At 53.8% G+C, this 18,880-nt stretch overlaps 1 protein-coding gene across 5 annotated transcripts in view; it reads left to right on the top strand.

The window, feature by feature from the left end:
• The window catches only part of LOC138643219 (cytochrome P450 2C20-like), a 383,231-nt gene that overhangs the window by 56,053 nt on the left and 308,298 nt on the right, over positions 1-18,880 (top strand). Inside the window, exon 2 of one of the 5 annotated variants that reach the window (XM_069732075.1) lies at positions 10,242-10,319. The exons of the other annotated variants lie outside the window; for them this stretch is intronic. Within the exon in view, the coding sequence (XP_069588176.1) occupies positions 10,284-10,319 (36 nt within the window). The 5' untranslated portion in view covers positions 10,242-10,283. The remainder of the gene's footprint in view (positions 1-10,241; positions 10,320-18,880) is intronic. 5 annotated transcript variants of the gene reach the window in all.

Below are 18,880 nucleotides of genomic sequence, written 5' to 3'. Positions count from 1 at the left end.
TGGACAGAGATGGGGCAGAGTGCTGGACAGAGATGCGGCAGAGTGCTGGACACAGATGGGGCAGAGTGCTGGACAGAGATGGGGCAGAGTGCTGGACACAGATGGGGCAGAGTGCTGGACAGAGATGGGGCAGAGTGCTGGACAGAGATGGGGCAGAGTGCTGGACAGAGATGCGGCAGAGTGCTGGACACAGATGGGGCAGAGTGCTGGACACAGATGCGGCAGAGTGCTGGACAGAGATGGGGCATAGTGCTGAACACAGATGGGGCAGAGTGCTGGACACAGATGGGGCAGAGTGCTGGACACAGATGGGGCAGAGTGCTGGACAGAGATGGGGCAGAGTGCTGGACACAGATGGGGCAGAGTGCTGGACACAGATGGGGCAGAGTGCTGGACACAGATGGGGCAGAGTGCTGGAAACAGATGGGGCAGAGTGCTGGACACAGATCGGGCAGGATTGGACACAGATGGGGCAGAGTGCTGGACACAGATGGGGCAGAGTGCTGGACACAGATGGGGCAGAGTGCTGGACACAGATGGGGCAGAGTGCTGGACACAGGGGCAAAACGCTGGACACAGATGGAGCAGAGTGCTGGACAGAGATGGGGCAGAGTGCTGGACAGAGATGCGGCAGAGTGCTGAACACAGATGGGGCAGAGTGCTGGACACAGATGCGGCAGAGTGCTGGACACAGATGGGGCAGAGTGCTGGACAGAGATGGGGCAGAGTGCTGGACAGAGATGCGGCAGAGTGCTGAACACAGATGGGGCAGAGTGCTGGACACAGATGCGGCAGAGTGCTGGACACAGATGGGGCAGAGTGCTGGACACAGATGGAGCAGAGTGCTGGACAGAGATGGGGCAGAGTGCTGGACAGAGATGGGGCAGAGTGCTGGACAGAGATGGGGCAGAGTGCTGGACAGAGATGGGGCAGAGTGCTGGACAGAGATGGGGCAGAGTGCTGGACAGAGATGGGGCAGAGTGCTGGACAGAGATGGGGCAGAGTGCTGGACAGAGATGGGGCAGAGTGCTGGACACTGATGGGGCAGAGTGCTGGACACAGATGGTGCAGAGTGCTGGACACAGATGGGGCAGAGTGCTGGACAGAGATGGGGCAGAGTGCTGGACAGAGATGGGGCAGAGTGCTGGACACAGATGGGGCAGAGTGCTGGACACAGATGGGGCAGAGTGCTGGACAGAGATGGGGCAGAGTGCTGGACACTGATGGGGCAGAGTGCTGGACAGAGATGGGGCAGAGTGCTGGACAGAGATGGGGCAGAGTGCTGGACACAGATGGGGCAGAGTGCTGGACACAGATGGGGCAGAGTGCTGGACACAGATGGGGCAGAGTGCTGGACACAGATGGGGCAGAGTGCTGGACACTGATGGGGCAGAGTGCTGGACAGAGATGGGGCAGAGTGCTGGACACAGATGGGGCAGAGTGCTGGACACAGATGCGGCAGAGTGCTGGACAGAGATGGGGCAGAGTGCTGGACACAGATGGGGCAGAGTGCTGGACAGAGATGGGGCAGAGTGCTGGACACAGATGGGGCAGAGTGCTGGACACAGATGGGGCAGAGTGCTGGACACAGATGGGGCAGAGTGCTGGACACAGATGGGGCAGAGTGCTGGACAGAGATGGGGCAGAGTGCTGGACACAGATGGGGCAGAGTGCTGGACACAGATGGGGCAGAGTGCTGGACACAGATGGGGCAGAGTGCTGGACAGAGATGGGGCAGAGTGCTGGACACAGATGGGGCAGAGTGCTGGACACAGATGGGGCAGAGTGCTGGACACAGATGGGGCAGAGTGCTGGACACAGATGGGGCAGAGTGCTGGACACAGATGGGGCAGAGTGCTGGACAGAGATGGGGCAGAGTGCTGGACAGAGATGGGGCAGAGTGCTGGACACAGATGGGGCAGAGTGCTGGACACAGATGGGGCAGAGTGCTGGACAGAGATGGGGCAGAGTGCTGGACACAGATGGGGCAGAGTGCTGGACACAGATGGGGCAGAGTGCTGGACACAGATGGGGCAGAGTGCTGGACACAGATGGGGCAGAGTGCTGGACAGAGATGGGGCAGAGTGCTGGACACAGATGGGGCAGAGTGCTGGACACAGATGGGGCAGAGTGCTGGACAGAGATGGGGCAGAGTGCTGGACACAGATGGGGCAGAGTGCTGGACAGAGATGGGGCAGAGTGCTGGACACAGATGGGGCAGAGTGCTGGATAGAGATGGGGCAGAGTGCTGGACAGAGATGGGGCAGAGTGCTGGACACAGATGGGGCAGAGTGCTGGACACAGATGCGGCAGAGTGCTGGACAGAGATGGGGCAGAGTGCTGGACACAGATGGGGCAGAGTGCTGGACAGAGATGGGGCAGAGTGCTGGACAGAGATGGGGCAGAGTGCTGGACACAGATGGGGCAGAGTGCTGGACAGAGATGGGGCAGAGTGCTGGACAGAGATGGGGCAGAGTGCTGGACACAGATGGGGCAGAGTGCTGGGCAGAGATGGGGCAGAGTGCTGGACAGAGATGGGGCAGAGTGCTGGACAGAGATGGGGCAGAGTGCTGGACAGAGATGGGGCAGAATGCTGGACAGAGATGGGGCAGAGTGCTGGACAGAGATGGGGCAGAGTGCTGGACAGAGATGCGGCAGAGTGCTGGACACAGATGGGGCAGAGTGCTGGACAGAGATGGGGCAGAGTGCTGGACACAGATGGGGCAGAGTGCTGGACACAGATGGGGCAGAGTGCTGGACAGAGATGGGGCAGAGTGCTGGACAGAGATGGGGCAGAGTGCTGGACAGAGATGGGGCAGAGTGCTGGACACAGATGGGGCAGAGTGCTGGACAGAGATGGGGCAGAGTGCTGGACAGAGATGGGGCAGAGTGCTGGACAGAGATGCGGCAGAGTGCTGGACACAGATGGGGCAGAGTGCTGGACAGAGATGGGGCAGAGTGCTGGACAGAGATGGGGCACAGTGCTGGACAGAGATGGGGCAGAGTGCTGGACACAGATGGGGCAGAGTGCTGGACACAGATGCGGCAGAGTGCTGGACAGAGATGGGGCAGAGTGCTGAACACAGATGGGGCAGAGTGCTGGACACAGATGGGGCAGAGTGCTGGACACAGATGGGGCAGAGTGCTGGACAGAGATGGGGCAGAGTGCTGGACAGAGATGGGGCAGAGTGCTGAACACAGATGGGGCAGAGTGCTGGACACAGATGGGGCAGAGTGCTGGACAGAGATGGGGCAGAGTGCTGGACAGAGATGCGGCAGAGTGCTGAACACAGATGGGGCAGAGTGCTGGACACAGATGGGGCAGAGTGCTGGACACAGATGGGGCAGAGTGCTGGACACAGATGGGGCAGAGTGCTGGACACAGATGGGGCAGAGTGCTGGAAACAGATGGGGCAGAGTGCTGGACACAGATCGGGCAGGATTGGACACAGATGGGGCAGAGTGCTGGACACAGATGGGGCAGAGTGCTGGACACAGATGGGGCAGAGTGCTGGACAGAGATGGGGCAGAGTGGTGGACAGAGATGGGGCAGAATGCTGGACAGAGATGGGGCAGAGTGCTGGACAGAGATGGGGCAGAGTGCTGGACACAGATGGGGCAGAGTGCTGGACACAGATGGGGCAGAGTGCTGGACACAGATGGGGCAGAGTGCTGGACACAGATGCGGCAGAGTGCTGGACAGAGATGGGTCAGAGTGCTGGACAGAGATGGGGCAGAGTGCTGGACACAGATGGGGCAGAGTGCTGGACAGAGATGGGGCAGAGTGCTGGACACAGATGGGGCAGAGTGCTGGACACAGATGCGGCAGAGTGCTGGACAGAGATGGGGCAGAGTGCTGGACAGAGATGGGGCAGAGTGCTGGACAGAGATGGGGCAGAGTGCTGGACACAGATGGGGCAGAGTGCTGGACAGAGATGGAGCAGAGTGCTGGACAGAGATGGGGCAGAGTGCTGGACACAGATGGGGCAGAGTGCTGGACACAGATGGGGCAGAGTGCTGGACAGAGATGGGGCAGAGTGCTGGACACAGATGGGGCAGAGTGCTGGACAGAGATGGGGCAGAGTGCTGGACAGAGATGGGGCAGAGTGCTGGACACAGATGGGGCAGAGTGCTGGACAGAGATGGGGCAGAGTGCTGGACACAGATGGGGCAGAGTGCTGGATAGAGATGGGGCAGAGTGCTGGACACAGATGGGGCAGAGTGCTGGACAGAGATGGGGCAGAGTGCTGGACAGAGATGCGGCAGAGTGCTGGACACAGATGGGGCAGAGTGCTGGACAGAGATGGGGCAGAGTGCTGGACACAGATGGGGCAGAGTGCTGGACAGAGATGGGGCAGAGTGCTGGACAGAGATGGGGCAGAGTGCTGGACAGAGATGCGGCAGAGTGCTGGACACAGATGGGGCAGAGTGCTGGACACAGATGCGGCAGAGTGCTGGACAGAGATGGGGCATAGTGCTGAACACAGATGGGGCAGAGTGCTGGACACAGATGGGGCAGAGTGCTGGACACAGATGGGGCAGAGTGCTGGACAGAGATGGGGCAGAGTGCTGGACACAGATGGGGCAGAGTGCTGGACACAGATGGGGCAGAGTGCTGGACACAGATGGGGCAGAGTGCTGGAAACAGATGGGGCAGAGTGCTGGACACAGATCGGGCAGGATTGGACACAGATGGGGCAGAGTGCTGGACACAGATGGGGCAGAGTGCTGGACACAGATGGGGCAGAGTGCTGGACACAGATGGGGCAGAGTGCTGGACACAGGGGCAAAACGCTGGACACAGATGGAGCAGAGTGCTGGACAGAGATGGGGCAGAGTGCTGGACAGAGATGCGGCAGAGTGCTGAACACAGATGGGGCAGAGTGCTGGACACAGATGCGGCAGAGTGCTGGACACAGATGGGGCAGAGTGCTGGACAGAGATGGGGCAGAGTGCTGGACAGAGATGCGGCAGAGTGCTGAACACAGATGGGGCAGAGTGCTGGACACAGATGCGGCAGAGTGCTGGACACAGATGGGGCAGAGTGCTGGACACAGATGGAGCAGAGTGCTGGACAGAGATGGGGCAGAGTGCTGGACAGAGATGGGGCAGAGTGCTGGACAGAGATGGGGCAGAGTGCTGGACAGAGATGGGGCAGAGTGCTGGACAGAGATGGGGCAGAGTGCTGGACAGAGATGGGGCAGAGTGCTGGACAGAGATGGGGCAGAGTGCTGGACAGAGATGGGGCAGAGTGCTGGACACTGATGGGGCAGAGTGCTGGACACAGATGGTGCAGAGTGCTGGACACAGATGGGGCAGAGTGCTGGACAGAGATGGGGCAGAGTGCTGGACAGAGATGGGGCAGAGTGCTGGACACAGATGGGGCAGAGTGCTGGACACAGATGGGGCAGAGTGCTGGACAGAGATGGGGCAGAGTGCTGGACACTGATGGGGCAGAGTGCTGGACAGAGATGGGGCAGAGTGCTGGACAGAGATGGGGCAGAGTGCTGGACACAGATGGGGCAGAGTGCTGGACACAGATGGGGCAGAGTGCTGGACACAGATGGGGCAGAGTGCTGGACACAGATGGGGCAGAGTGCTGGACACTGATGGGGCAGAGTGCTGGACAGAGATGGGGCAGAGTGCTGGACACAGATGGGGCAGAGTGCTGGACACAGATGCGGCAGAGTGCTGGACAGAGATGGGGCAGAGTGCTGGACACAGATGGGGCAGAGTGCTGGACACAGATGCGGCAGAGTGCTGGACAGAGATGGGGCAGAGTGCTGGACACAGATGGGGCACAGTGCTGGACAGAGATGGGGCAGAGTGCTGGACACAGATGGGGCAGAGTGCTGGACAGAGATGGGGCAGAGTGCTGGACACAGATGGGGCAGAGTGCTGGACACAGATGCGGCAGAGTGCTGGACAGAGATGGGGCAGAGTGCTGGACACAGATGGGGCAGAGTGCTGGACACAGATGGGGCAGAGTGCTGGACACAGATGCGGCAGAGTGCTGGACAGAGATGGGGCAGAGTGCTGGACACAGATGGGACACAGTGCTGGACAGAGATGGGGCAGAGTGCTGGACACAGATGGGGCAGAGTGCTGGACAGAGATGGGGCAGAGTGCTGGACACAGATGGGGCAGAGTGCTGGACACAGATGCGGCAGAGTGCTGGACAGAGATGGGGCAGAGTGCTGGACACAGATGGGGCAGAGTGCTGGACACAGATGCGGCAGAGTGCTGGACAGAGATGGGGCAGAGTGCTGGACAGAGATGGGGCAGAGTGGTGGACAGAGATGGGGCAGAATGCTGGACAGAGATGGGGCAGAGTGCTGGACAGAGATGGGGCAGAGTGCTGGACACAGATGGGGCAGAGTGCTGGACACAGATGGGGCAGAGTGCTGGACACAGATGGGGCAGAGTGCTGGACACAGATGCGGCAGAGTGCTGGACAGAGATGGGTCAGAGTGCTGGACAGAGATGGGGCAGAGTGCTGGACACAGATGGGGCAGAGTGCTGGACAGAGATGGGGCAGAGTGCTGGACACAGATGGGGCAGAGTGCTGGACACAGATGCGGCAGAGTGCTGGACAGAGATGGGGCAGAGTGCTGGACAGAGATGGGGCAGAGTGCTGGACAGAGATGGGGCAGAGTGCTGGACAGAGATGGGGCAGTGTGCTGGACAGAGATGGGGCAGAGTGCTGGACACAGATGGGGCAGAGTGCTGGACACAGATGGGGCAGAGTGCTGGACACAGATGCGGCAGAGTGCTGGACAGAGATGGGGCAGAGTGCTGGACACAGATGGGGCAGAGGGCTGGACAGAGATGGGGCAGAGTGCTGGACACAGATGGGGCAGAGTGCTGGACACAGATGCGGCAGAATGCTGGACAGAGATGGGGCAGAGTGCTGGACACAGATGGGGCAGAGTGCTGGACAGAGATGGGGCAGAGTGCTGGACACAGATGCGGCAGAGTGCTGGACAGAGATGGGGCAGAGTGCTGGACACAGATGGGGCAGAGTGCTGGACAGAGATGGGGCAGAGTGCTGGACACAGATGGGGCAGAGTGCTGGACACAGATGCGGCAGAGTGCTGGACAGAGATGGGGCAGAGTGCTGGACACAGATGGGGCAGAGTGCTGGACAGAGATGGGGCAGAGTGCTGGACACAGATGGGGCAGACTGCTGGACACAGATGGGGCAGAGTGCTGGACACAGATGCGACAGAGTGCTGGACAGAGATGGGGCAGAGTGCTGGACAGAGATGGGGCAGAGTGCTGGACACAGATGGGGCAGAGTGCTGGACAGAGATGGGGCAGAGTGCTGGACACAGATGGGGCAGAGTGCTGGACACAGATGCGGCAGAGTGCTGGACAGAGATGGGGCAGAGTGCTGGACACAGATGGGGCAGAGTGCTGGACAGAGATGGGGCAGAGTGCTGGACACAGATGGGGCAGAGTGCTGGACAGAGATGGGGCAGAGTGCTGGACACAGATGGGGCAGAGTGCTGGACACAGATGCGGCAGAGTGCTGGACAGAGATGGGGCAGAGTGCTGGACACAGATGGGGCAGAGTGCTGGACACAGATGCGGCAGAGTGCTGGACAGAGATGGGGCAGAGTGCTGGACACAGATGGGGCAGAGTGCTGGACAGAGATGGGGCAGAGTGCTGGACACAGATGGGGCAGAGTGCTGGACACAGATGTGGCAGAGTGCTGGACAGAGATGGGGCAGAGTGCTGGACAGAGATGGGGCAGAGTGCTGGACACAGATGGGGCAGAGTGCTGGACAGAGATGGGGCAGAGTGCTGGACAGAGATGGGGCAGAGTGCTGGACAGAGATGGGGCAGAGTGCTGGACACAGATGGGGCAGAGTGCTGGACAGAGATGGGGCAGAGTGCTGGACACAGATGGGGCAGAGTGCTGGACACAGATGGGGCAGAGTGCTGGACACAGATGCGGCAGAGTGCTGGACAGAGATGGGGCAGAGTGCTGGACAGAGATGCGGCAGAGTGCTGGACACAGATGGGGCAGACTGCTAGACACAGATGGGGCAGAGTACTGGACACAGATGCGGCAGAGTGCTGGACAGAGATGGGGCAGAGTGCTGGACAGAGATGGGGCAGAGTGCTGGACACAGATGGGGCAGAGTGCTGGACACAGATGCGGCAGAGTGCTGGACAAAGATGGGGCAGAGTGCTGGACAGAGATGGGGCAGAGTGCTGGACACAGATGGGGCAGAGTGCTGGACACAGATGCGGCAGACTGCTGGACACAGATGGGGCAGACTGCTGGACACAGATGGGGCAGAGTGCTGGACACAGATGCGGCAGAGTGCTGAACAGAGATGGGGCAGAGTGCTGGACAGAGATGGGGCAGAGTGCTGGACACAGATGGGGCAGACTGCTGGACACAGATGGGGCAGAGTGCTGGACACAGATGCGGCAGAGTGCTGGACAGAGATGGGGCAGAGTGCTGGACACAGATGGGGCAGAGTGCTGGACACAGATGCGGCAGAGTGCTGGACAGAGATGGGGCAGAGTGCTGGACAGAGATGGGGCAGAGTGCTGGACACAGATGGGGCAGAGTGCTGGACACAGATGCGGCAGAGTGCTGGACAGAGATGGGGCAGAGTGCTGGACAGAGATGGGGCAGAGTGCTGGACACAGATGGGGCAGAGTGCTGGACACAGATGCGGCAGAGTGCTGGACAGAGATGGGGCAGAGTGCTGGACAGAGATGGGGCAGAGTGCTGGACACAGATGGGGCAGAGTGCTGGACACAGATGCGGCAGAGTGCTGGACAGAGATGGGGCAGAGTGCTGGACACAGATGCGGCAGAGTGCTGGACAGAGATGGGGCAGAGTGCTGGACAGAGATGGGGCAGAGTGCTGGACACAGATGCGGCAGAGTGCTGGACAGAGATGGGGCAGAGTGCTAGACACAGATGGGGCAGAGTGCTGGACACAGATGGGGCAGGATTGGACACAGATGGGGCAGAGTGCTGGACACAGATGGGGCAGAGTGCTGGACACAGATGGGGCAGAGTGCTGGACACAGGGGCAAAACGCTGGACACAGATGGAGCAGAGTGCTGGACAGAGATGGGGCAGAGTGCTGGACAGAGATGGGGCAGAGTGCTGGGCAGAGTGCTGGACAGAGATGGGGCAGAGTGCTGGACAGAGATGGGGCAGAGTGCTGGACAGAGATGGGGCAGAGTGCTGGACAGAGATGGGGCAGAGTGCTGGACAGAGATGGGGCAGAGTGCTGGACACAGATGGGGCAGAGTGCTGGACACAGATGGGGCAGGATTGGAAACAGATGGGGCAGAGTGCTGGACACAGATGGGGCAGAGTGCTGGACACAGATGGGGCAGAGTGCTGGACAGAGATGGGGCAGAGTGCTGGACACAGATGGGGCAGGATTGGAAACATGGGGCAGAGTGCTGGACACAGATGAGGCAGGATTGGAAACAGATGGGGCAGAGTGCTGGACACAGATGGGGCAGAGTGCTGGACACAGATGGGGCAGAGTGCTGGACACAGATGGGGCAGGATTGGAAACAGATGGGGCAGAGTGCTGGACACAGATGGGGCAGGATTGGAAACAGATGGGGCAGAGTGCTGGACACAGATGGGGCAGGATTGGACACAAATGGGGCAGAGTGCTGGACACAGATGGGGCAGGATTGGAAACAGATGGGGCAGAGTGCTGGACACAGATGGGGCAGGATTGGACACAGATGGGGCAGAGTGCTGGACACAGATGGGGCAGAGTGCTGGACACAGATGGGGCAGGATTGGACACAGATGGGGCAGAGTGCTGGACACAGATGGGGCAGAGTGCTGGACAGAGATGGGGCAGGATTGGAAACAGATGGGGCAGAATGGAGACAAATGGGGCAGGATTGGAGACAGATGGGGCAGGATGGATACGATGGAGACAGATGGGGCAGGATGGGGAGATCATATGGGGCAGGATGGGAGAACATATGGCTGACGCCAGGAATGAGACACACGGGGCTAGGATGGCGAATATTACCGTAGGGGCTAATTAAGGGATATTATTATTGCAGTGATGCATTTATTTTATTTTTTGAGTATACTGTTTTAAATGGGGGGCGGTGCTGTTACTGTGTAGAGTGATACTGTGTTGCCTTCTTCATGTGGTGTAATGTAAAGGGTGGGAAAATTAAGTAATGTGTTCTACAAGTGGAACTCGAGATAACTGTGTTATTTCCTGCAGAGACGAGCCCTGGCTGGATGAAATGATGGCGGTCTGTGCAGGATGAAAGATGAAGGACTTCACCTAGAGACGTCACTGGTGAGTCAGTGTTACCTATACACTGACACTATACACTGTATACTATATACAGAGGTCCTGTGTACAATGTCACCAGTGATCACTGTATTACCTATACATTATATACAGAGCTCCTGTGTGTAATGTCACCGGTGATCACTGTATTACCTGTACACAGACACTGCATACTAAGTACAGATCTCCTGTGTATAATGGCACTGATGGTGATAGTATTGTGGGTTTTGTTTTTTCTTATTACTGATCAGTATTGTAGTATTCAGTCATTGGTGGTAATATGCGGTCTGGTCATGGTGTAGCGGTATTTGTTCCTTGTATTTGATATTATTCGATCACTGTGCTGGTAATATGTCATCTGGTCATAGTGCTGTGGTATTTGTTCCTTGTATGTAGTATTATAGGTCATTTTAAAAATTGAAAAATAAATAAAAATATACCTAAATTGTATTGCATATTTTAACAAATATTTAATAGGTTACAGCAGAGTAGGGCCCGGCCAAAAGTGTCTACCTTGTTGTGGTGGCGGCTTAAAAAATCTTTTGGCCAAAACAAAAGCTGACGGCTATATGTGTGATCTGGTGATGGGAACTGTCAGTGTGTGATAGGTGAGAAGTGGAGATTTTCCAAGAGAGAGAGGTGGGACTGCGGACAGTTCGAGGGGTGGAGCCTGGAGGCGGGGCTGGGGTGGAGCCTGGGCGGAGTCTCAAGAGGGCCCCGAAAATTTTGCCAGTATGGGGCCCCAAAATTTCTAGTGGCAGCCCTGATGACTTCTCCTTGAGTCGCAGCTTCATCTATTTGCCTTATGAGGATATTCTCCATTCCTTCCATTATTTTTGGGGACTTATAACAAGCCCCGATTAGTAATTTATTATTTTTCCCCCTCCCCTTATCTCCACCCACAGGGACTCTACATTTTCATGAGATTCACCTATATTATCACGCAGGATGGGTTTTAAGGATGATTTTACATATAGACACACCCCTCCCCCTCGCTTATCCATCCGGTCATTTCTGAACAGACTATAGCCCTGCAAGTTAACAGCCCAGTCATGGCTCTCATCCAGCCATGTCTCAGATATCCCCACCATGTCATAATTATGCTCCAACAACATTAGTTCTAATTCGTCCATTTTGTTGGAGAGGCTTCTGGCATTCGTATACATGCATGTTATGTATCTCTCTGCACCTCTATTCTTTCTTAAATTATGAACTGTTCTAACCCCACCCCCCAGATTGAGGACCTCTGCACTGTTCTTCACAATTTTGAAAAGGCTAATAAGATGGCTAGTGCTGACAACTCCATTCACAGCATCACTATTCCGGTCATCTATATGCTGGAGCAGACTTTGAATAGCCTGCGGGACGAGATGGTGGTCCCAGAAGAAGAGGAGGAAGCAGAGGAGGATGCCGAAGGGATAACACTGTCTCTAAGTTCCAGACTGTCACCACACAGGCGGCTGCCATGGGAAGGTGGATTGCTGCGATCGTGGGGGACTGGTGACAACAGATAAAGTGTTACTGAAGGTGCAAGATCCGAGGAACAAATGGAAGAGGAAGAGGTGATGGGCGAGCAACTGTCAGGAGATGAAGAGGACAATCCTCCCCTCTCTGTTGTTCCTGGTTGGCGAGAGGGGACGGAGGAAACAACCATCAATGTCACCCAGCCACCAGCACAGCATGGACTTGGACCTCATGGTAAAGCCCAATATATGAGTGCTTTCTTGCTGCACTATCTGCAGCATGATCCCCATAGTTATGATTAGAAATAGTGCTGACTACAGTGTTGCCACTCTGTTAGATCCACGTTATAAAACCACATTTCTTCAGATGCTTCCAGTCCTGAAATTGTCTGCCAGGCCATGAAACGCCGCAGCCATCTTTGTTGTGGTCGTGCAGTGATTGGCTGGGCCGCACAGCGTCATCCCGAGTATAAGAGACCTGGCGCCGTCCTGCTCGCCGCATTCTGCTCCGGATTCAGCGAGAGTAGGGAGAGCTGCTGCCAAGATAGGGCCAGAATCGTGGTTTTTATAGTTAGTGTAGGTCTGCAACTGTTAAATCCACAACTCCTGAGAAACCAACAGTCCTTTTTAGGGCTAATTCGTGGGTCTCGATATTGCAGCGCTAGGTAGGCAGAGCGCAGCATATCCACATCAGTGCAAGGCCTGCAGGCAGTGTATGTGCGTCCATTGCTCCCACTGCATCCCTCCCAAAGCTCCATAACTGTCTACTGCTGCTGCAGCTTCTTTACTTTATACCTACAGTAGCTGCATTTTTTTCCCAAAAAATTCACGCCCCTCCAAAAAATATAAAGAGTGTTCTGTCAGACTGAGGCCTGTTTAAAAATCATAGTTTGTCAGGCATACGTAGCATAGTTGTGTGTGCTAGCCTTGTGCCACTGTTTTTTTTTTGTGTCTTTAAATTCACCAAAAAAGGCCACATATATCTGAGTGCTCCAAGTTTGGGCATTGTAGGCCGGTTTACCACATTATTCCTGTCTATTACTCTACTTATATACAGCACTATTTTGCCCTAAACTAAAAAAAGCCTCATATTTGGCAGTGTGGCATTTCCGTGACAGGCCTGATACATTTGCGTGCTCCAAGTTTGGGCATTGTAGGCCAGTTTACCACTTTTTTTCCTGTCTCTTACTCTACTTATATACAGCACTATTTTGCATTTTAAAAAAACAGGCCACGTATTTGGCAGTGTGGTATTTCTGTGACAGGCCTCATATATCTGCGTGCTCCAAGTTTGGGCATTATAGGCCAGTTTACCACTTTTTTTGCTGTCTGTTACTCATATACAGCAATATTTTGCATAAATTAAATACAGAAAAAAGCCCCAAAAATAGAGTACACTCTGTTATGTCAGGCTGAAGCCTGGTGTTTGAAAAATCGTAGCTTTGCAGGCACACTGATCAGATATTATTTCACTCCTAATAAATACATTTGTGTTGAGCTTTTGAAATAGTTCAGTAGTCCATTTAAAATGGGCAAGGCAAGGAGCAAGGGACGGGGAAGTGGACGTGATGCTGGTGGTGCATGCAGAGGACATGGCCATGACCAAGGTGAAATTGGGCCACAACAAAGACCCACATCTTCTCGCTCGACCTTCCTGTCCCAGTTTCTAGGGGACCGCAGCACACCACTATTGAAGCCAGAGCAGTGTGAAATGGTTGTTGGTTAGATAGCGGATAATGCTTCAAGTCACTTAGCCACCACTAGGGTTGAGCGAAACGGGTCGACCATTTTCAGAAGTCGCCGTCTTTTGGCAAAGTCGGGTTTCATGAAACCTGACCCGACCCCTGTGTGGGGTCGGCCATGAGGTCGGCGATCTTCTGAATCTGGTATCGGAATTCCGATACCGAGTTCCGATATGTTTGCAATATCGGAAATCGGTATCGGAATCCATATTTAAGTGTAAAATAAAGAATTAAAATAAAAAATATTGCTATACTTACCCTCTGACGCGCCCTGGTACTAACCGGCAGCCTTCCTTCCTTAGAATCAGCGCGTGAAGGACCTTAGATGACGTCGCGGCTTGTGATTGGTCGCGTGACCGCCCATGTGACAGCTCACGCGACCAATCACAAGCCGCGACGTCACCGAAGGTCCTTCAAGCGCTGATTCTTAGGAAGGAAGGCTGCCGGAAAGAAGCAGGGCGCGTCCGAGGGTGAGTGTACAACTAATAGGAATATACTCACCCTCGGACGCGCCCTGCTTCTTTCCGGCAGCCTTCCTTCCTAAGAATCAGCGCTTGAAGGACCTTCGGTGATGTCGCGGCTTGTGATTGGTCGCGTGAGCGGTCACATAGGCAGTCGCGCGACCAATCACAAGACGCGACGTCATCTAAGGTCCTTCATGCGCTGATTCTAAGGAAGGAAGGCTGCCGGTTAGTACCAGGGCGCGTCAGAGGGTATGTATAGCAATATTTTTTATTTTAATTCTTTATTTTACACTTAAATATGGATCCCAGGGCCTGAAGGAGAGTTCAAACCCGACCCAATCCCATAAAAGTAAAAGTCGCTCAACCCTAGCCACCACCACCACCACCACCATGTCTTCCACACGGTCAAGTCTGAGTAGCCATGAGTGTGGCCCGGATATTTATCACCCTCATCCTCCTTCCTCCCACCATGCCGAGTTCCCAGAGACAACTGATCCCACACTTGGACACTCTGAAGAGCTGTTCAGTTTTCCACTTCAAGATTCCGGACTCTCTGCCGGTCAACTTGAAGTGGTTACAGCTAGTGTTGAGCATTCCGATAATGCAAATATCGGGTATCAGCTGATATTCATGGTATCGGAATTGTGATACTGAGTTCTGATACTTTCTCAATATCGGATACTGGAATCGGAAGTTCCCATAATGCAATGAGCCAGTTTGATTTAATTCAGCCAATGAGGAATCCTAAGAAGTGTGGGCACATCCTGTTATGCATGTTAGTCATGTAACTACTGGCATGGCTGTGATTGGCTGCTGAAATTATGTCATGATGCACTATAAAAGTCGCTGCCGCTGTGAATTCAGTTAGGAACAGGACACTGTGTTCTGACTGAGGGCCAGTTTGAGATAGCGATTTGCTTATTGTGCTTTACCAAGGCTAATTTAGCAACCACTGTGTGAGAACCTTGTTTTAGCCTTGCAGCGCTGTTCACGGCTGTCTGCAATGTCTCTGTGTGAGTGCAGCTCACTCTGTAGTCTGTTCTGCAGCCACAGCTGGTTGTAGACAGCTCAGTGTGCGTCACTGCCTCATACTGTTCCATTGTCCTTTTTTCAATTAGTGCTGCCTGCTGCACATTTTGTCCTAATTTATCCTATAAGTGGGTTTCCATCCGTATCCTGCTAGATTGTGCAAAAACACTATATAGGAGTACATAGAGGAGCTTTTTTTGGCCTTGCATTGCCGTTCACGGCTGTCTGCAAGGTCTCTGTGTGAGTGCAGCTCACTCTGTAGGCTGTTCTGCAGCCACAGCTGGTTGTACTCAGCTCAGCGTGCGTCACTGCCTCATACTGTTCCATTGTCCTTTTTTCAATTAGTGTTGCCTGCTGCACATTTTTCCTGATTTATTCTATTAGTGGTTTTCTATCCGTATCCTGCTAGATTGTGGAAAAACACTATATAGGAGTACATAGAGGAGCTTTTTTTTGGCCTTGCAGCGGGGGTCTCTGTGTGAGTTCAGCTCAGGCTGTAGTCTGTTCTGCAAAAAAAACAAAAAGTTAATAAAGTTCACCAAACAGTCCACTTTACAGTTGTGTAGGCCACATTAGCTCATATTAAAGTCTAGTCCACACTTTATAAAATTAGTGTTTCTTATACTTGTTAGCAGCTGTTCAGGAATAAGCACACTAAACCCTTAGTACTTTTCTGCCTATCTTTATCAGTCTATCAAGATGAAGAAGGCAGGGAGAAAGGCACGTGGTCGTGGGTGTGGAGTTTCTGCAGGGAGAGGACGTGGGGATTCTGTGCCTGCTGCGGGCACCGGTGACTCATTATCCCCCAGTTTTAGCAGGGAACAGTCCTTCTTGCGCAGCTTTGTAGGAGCTCGCCGTACCCCAGTGCTGCGGGAAGAACAAATTGGAGCTGTTGTCGGATGGATGGCAGCTAACGGATTGACTTCAATTAGTGCCACATCCTCACAGAGCACTGAAGAGCACCCATCTGTCTCTTCACCACCTGCCAAATTGTCCAGGCAGTCAGAGAGCCCAGGACAGGAGCCATTTCAACTTCTGTTCTCTGAATCTCTTGGCTTGGAAAGAGGGGGCCAGCTAAGCAGCATTCTAGAATCTGAAGCGGTAGTATGCAGTTATGCGCAACAGCTTTGTCTCTCTGAATCTGACGAGGCAGGTGGGCCAGTGCCTCCGGTCAGCACAACTCAGTACGCATCTGACGATGAGACTCAGGTGCCACTTTCTGGTGCGTACTGTGCTGCTGAGACTACCCAGGAGAAGCAGTTGTTGAAAGAGGGTAGTGTAGATGATGAGGTCCTTGACCCATCATGGCGTGAGGTACAGGAAGGTGGTGTGTTGTGAATTCCGCTCTTGGGCTCCCTCCGGTGGTTGTAAGTGGCACTTTTGTGAGTTCTGCTCTTGGGCTCCCTCTTGTGGTTTCAAGTGGTATGGCTGCTCCTTGGAGTTAGCTGTCATCAGCTGCCTCCACTTATCGTCTCTTCTGCTCAGCTATTTAGGCTTGGCTGTTCCTTCAGCCAGTGCCACTTGTAAATGGTTCCTGGTTGGATTCACATCTCTTTGGATTCCCCTGTTATCCTGACCAGTTCAGCAAAGCTAAGTTTTTGCTTGCGCTTTTCTGTTCACAGATTGTGGACTTATCCGTTCAGTGCTTTCTATGTTTGTCCAGCGTTATCAGTATGAATTAATTCTGTCTTGCTGGAAGCTCTGGGAAGCAGATTTACCCTCCACACCTTTAGTCAGGTGTGGAGATTTTTTGTAAACTCTGCGTGGATTTTTGTAGTGTTTTATACTGACCGCACAGTATTCCATCCTGTCCTATCTATCAAGCTAGACTGGCCTCCTGTGCTCATCCTGGTTTCATTCTGTGTATGTCTTTTTCCTCTCCACTCACAGTCATTATTTGTGGGGGGCTAATCTATCCTTTGGGGATTTTCTCTGAGGCAAGATAGTTTTCCTGCTTCTGTCTTTAGGGGTAGTTAGCTCTTAGGCTGTGACGAGATGCCTATGGAGAGTTAGGAGCATTCCACGGCTACTTTTAGTGTTGTGTTGAGCTTAGGGACTGCGGTCAGTAACATAGTAACATAGTTAGTAAGGCCGAAAAAAGACATTTGTCCATCCAGTTCAGCCTATATTCCGTCATAATAAATCCCCAGATCTACGTCCTTTTACAGAACCTAATAATTGTATGATACAATATTGTTCTGCTCCAGGAAGACATCCAGGCCTCTCTTGAACCCCTCGACTGAGTTCGCCATCACCACCTCCTCAGGCAAGCAATTCCAGATTCTCACTGCCCTAACAGTAAAGAATCCTCTTCTATGTTGGTGGAAAAACCTTCTCTCCTCCAGACGCAAAGAATGCCCCCTTGTGCCCGTCACATTCCTTGGTATAAACAGATCCTCAGCGAGATATTTGTATTGTCCCCTTATATACTTATACATGGTTATTAGATCGCCCCTCAGTCGTCTTTTTTCTAGACTAAATAATCCTAATTTCGCTAATCTATCTGGGTATTGTAGTTCTCCCATCCCCTTTATTAATTTTGTTGCCCTCCTTTGTACTCTCTCTAGTTCCATTATATCCTTCCTGAGCACCGGTGCCCAAAACTGGACACAGTACTCCATGTGCGGTCTAACTAGGGATTTGTACAGAGGCAGTATAATGCTCTCATCATGTGTATCCAGACCTCTTTTAATGCACCCCATGATCCTGTTTGCCTTGGCAGCTGCTGCCTGGCACTGGCTGCTCCAGGTAAGTTTATCATTAACTAGGATCCCCAAGTCCTTCTCCCTGTCAGATTTACCCAGTGGTTTCCCGTTCAGTGTGTTACCACTTCCTTCAGAGCTCGTTCCATGTTGCTCCTAGACCACCGCATCATAACAGTGGTGGGAGCAGCTCTGAGGAACAGATTTCCCGAACAGCCCAAAGAGGGAGAGGGAGGGGGAAGACTGCGTTGCCTGTAGCCTCCACTTTGGCACCCATTAGGATCATGCCTCTTCCAAAGCCCAAAACGGGCGCTCCCAAGACTTGCAGTGCCTGGTCCTTTTTTGACACAGTTGCAGATGACATTTGCTTTGTCAAATGCAAGCTGTATCATCAGAAAGTCAAAAGAGAGAAAAGTGTCAGCAACCTCAATACCGCAAATATGTGGAAACATGTGCGGACCAAGCATGTGGTGGAGGTACAAAAACACACTGAAGACCTAGGCCAACCTACAGCCGCACCTACCAGCTCTTCAGCTCGTGTTGTAGCCTCTTCCTCCAGCTCTCACACAGCTGGTTCGGCTTCCTCACAGGATCACCATGGAAGAACCTCTGGCACTGTTGTACAGAGACCCAGTGTAATTCCACCCACAGCACCACGTTACCTGTCATCCTCACACTCCCAGCCCAGTCTACAGCCATCGGTAGCACAGCCAAGGGAGAAAAGGCAGCCATTCTCGACAAACCACCCACGAGCACAGGATCTGAATGCTGGCATTGCAAAACTACTGTCTCTTGAAATGCTGTCATTCAGGCTGGTGGAGACTGACATCTTCCGTAACTTGATGGCATTGGCAGTCCCACAATGCAACGTGCCCAGCTGCTTTTATGTCAGCAGGCAAGCTGTCCCTGCCCTGCAAAAGCATGTAGAGTGAAACATTGAACATGCGCTACTAAACGCCGTTAGTAGCAAGGTCCACCTCACCACTGATGCGTGGACCAGTCACCATGGACAGGGACAATACCTTTCCCTCACTGCCCATTAGGTAAATGTTGTGGAGCCGGGTACAGATCTTGAGAGTGGCACTGTACGTGTTCTGCCAACTCCAAGGATTGCAGGAATCCAGTCTGTACACATTGACTCCTCCTCATACTCCAGTTCCTCTGAAT

This window comes from Ranitomeya imitator, chromosome 6, assembly GCF_032444005.1.
Source record: "Ranitomeya imitator isolate aRanImi1 chromosome 6, aRanImi1.pri, whole genome shotgun sequence".
Classification (NCBI taxonomy): Eukaryota; Metazoa; Chordata; class Amphibia; order Anura; family Dendrobatidae; genus Ranitomeya; species Ranitomeya imitator.
This window is presented reverse-complemented; position numbering and strand designations above follow the sequence as displayed.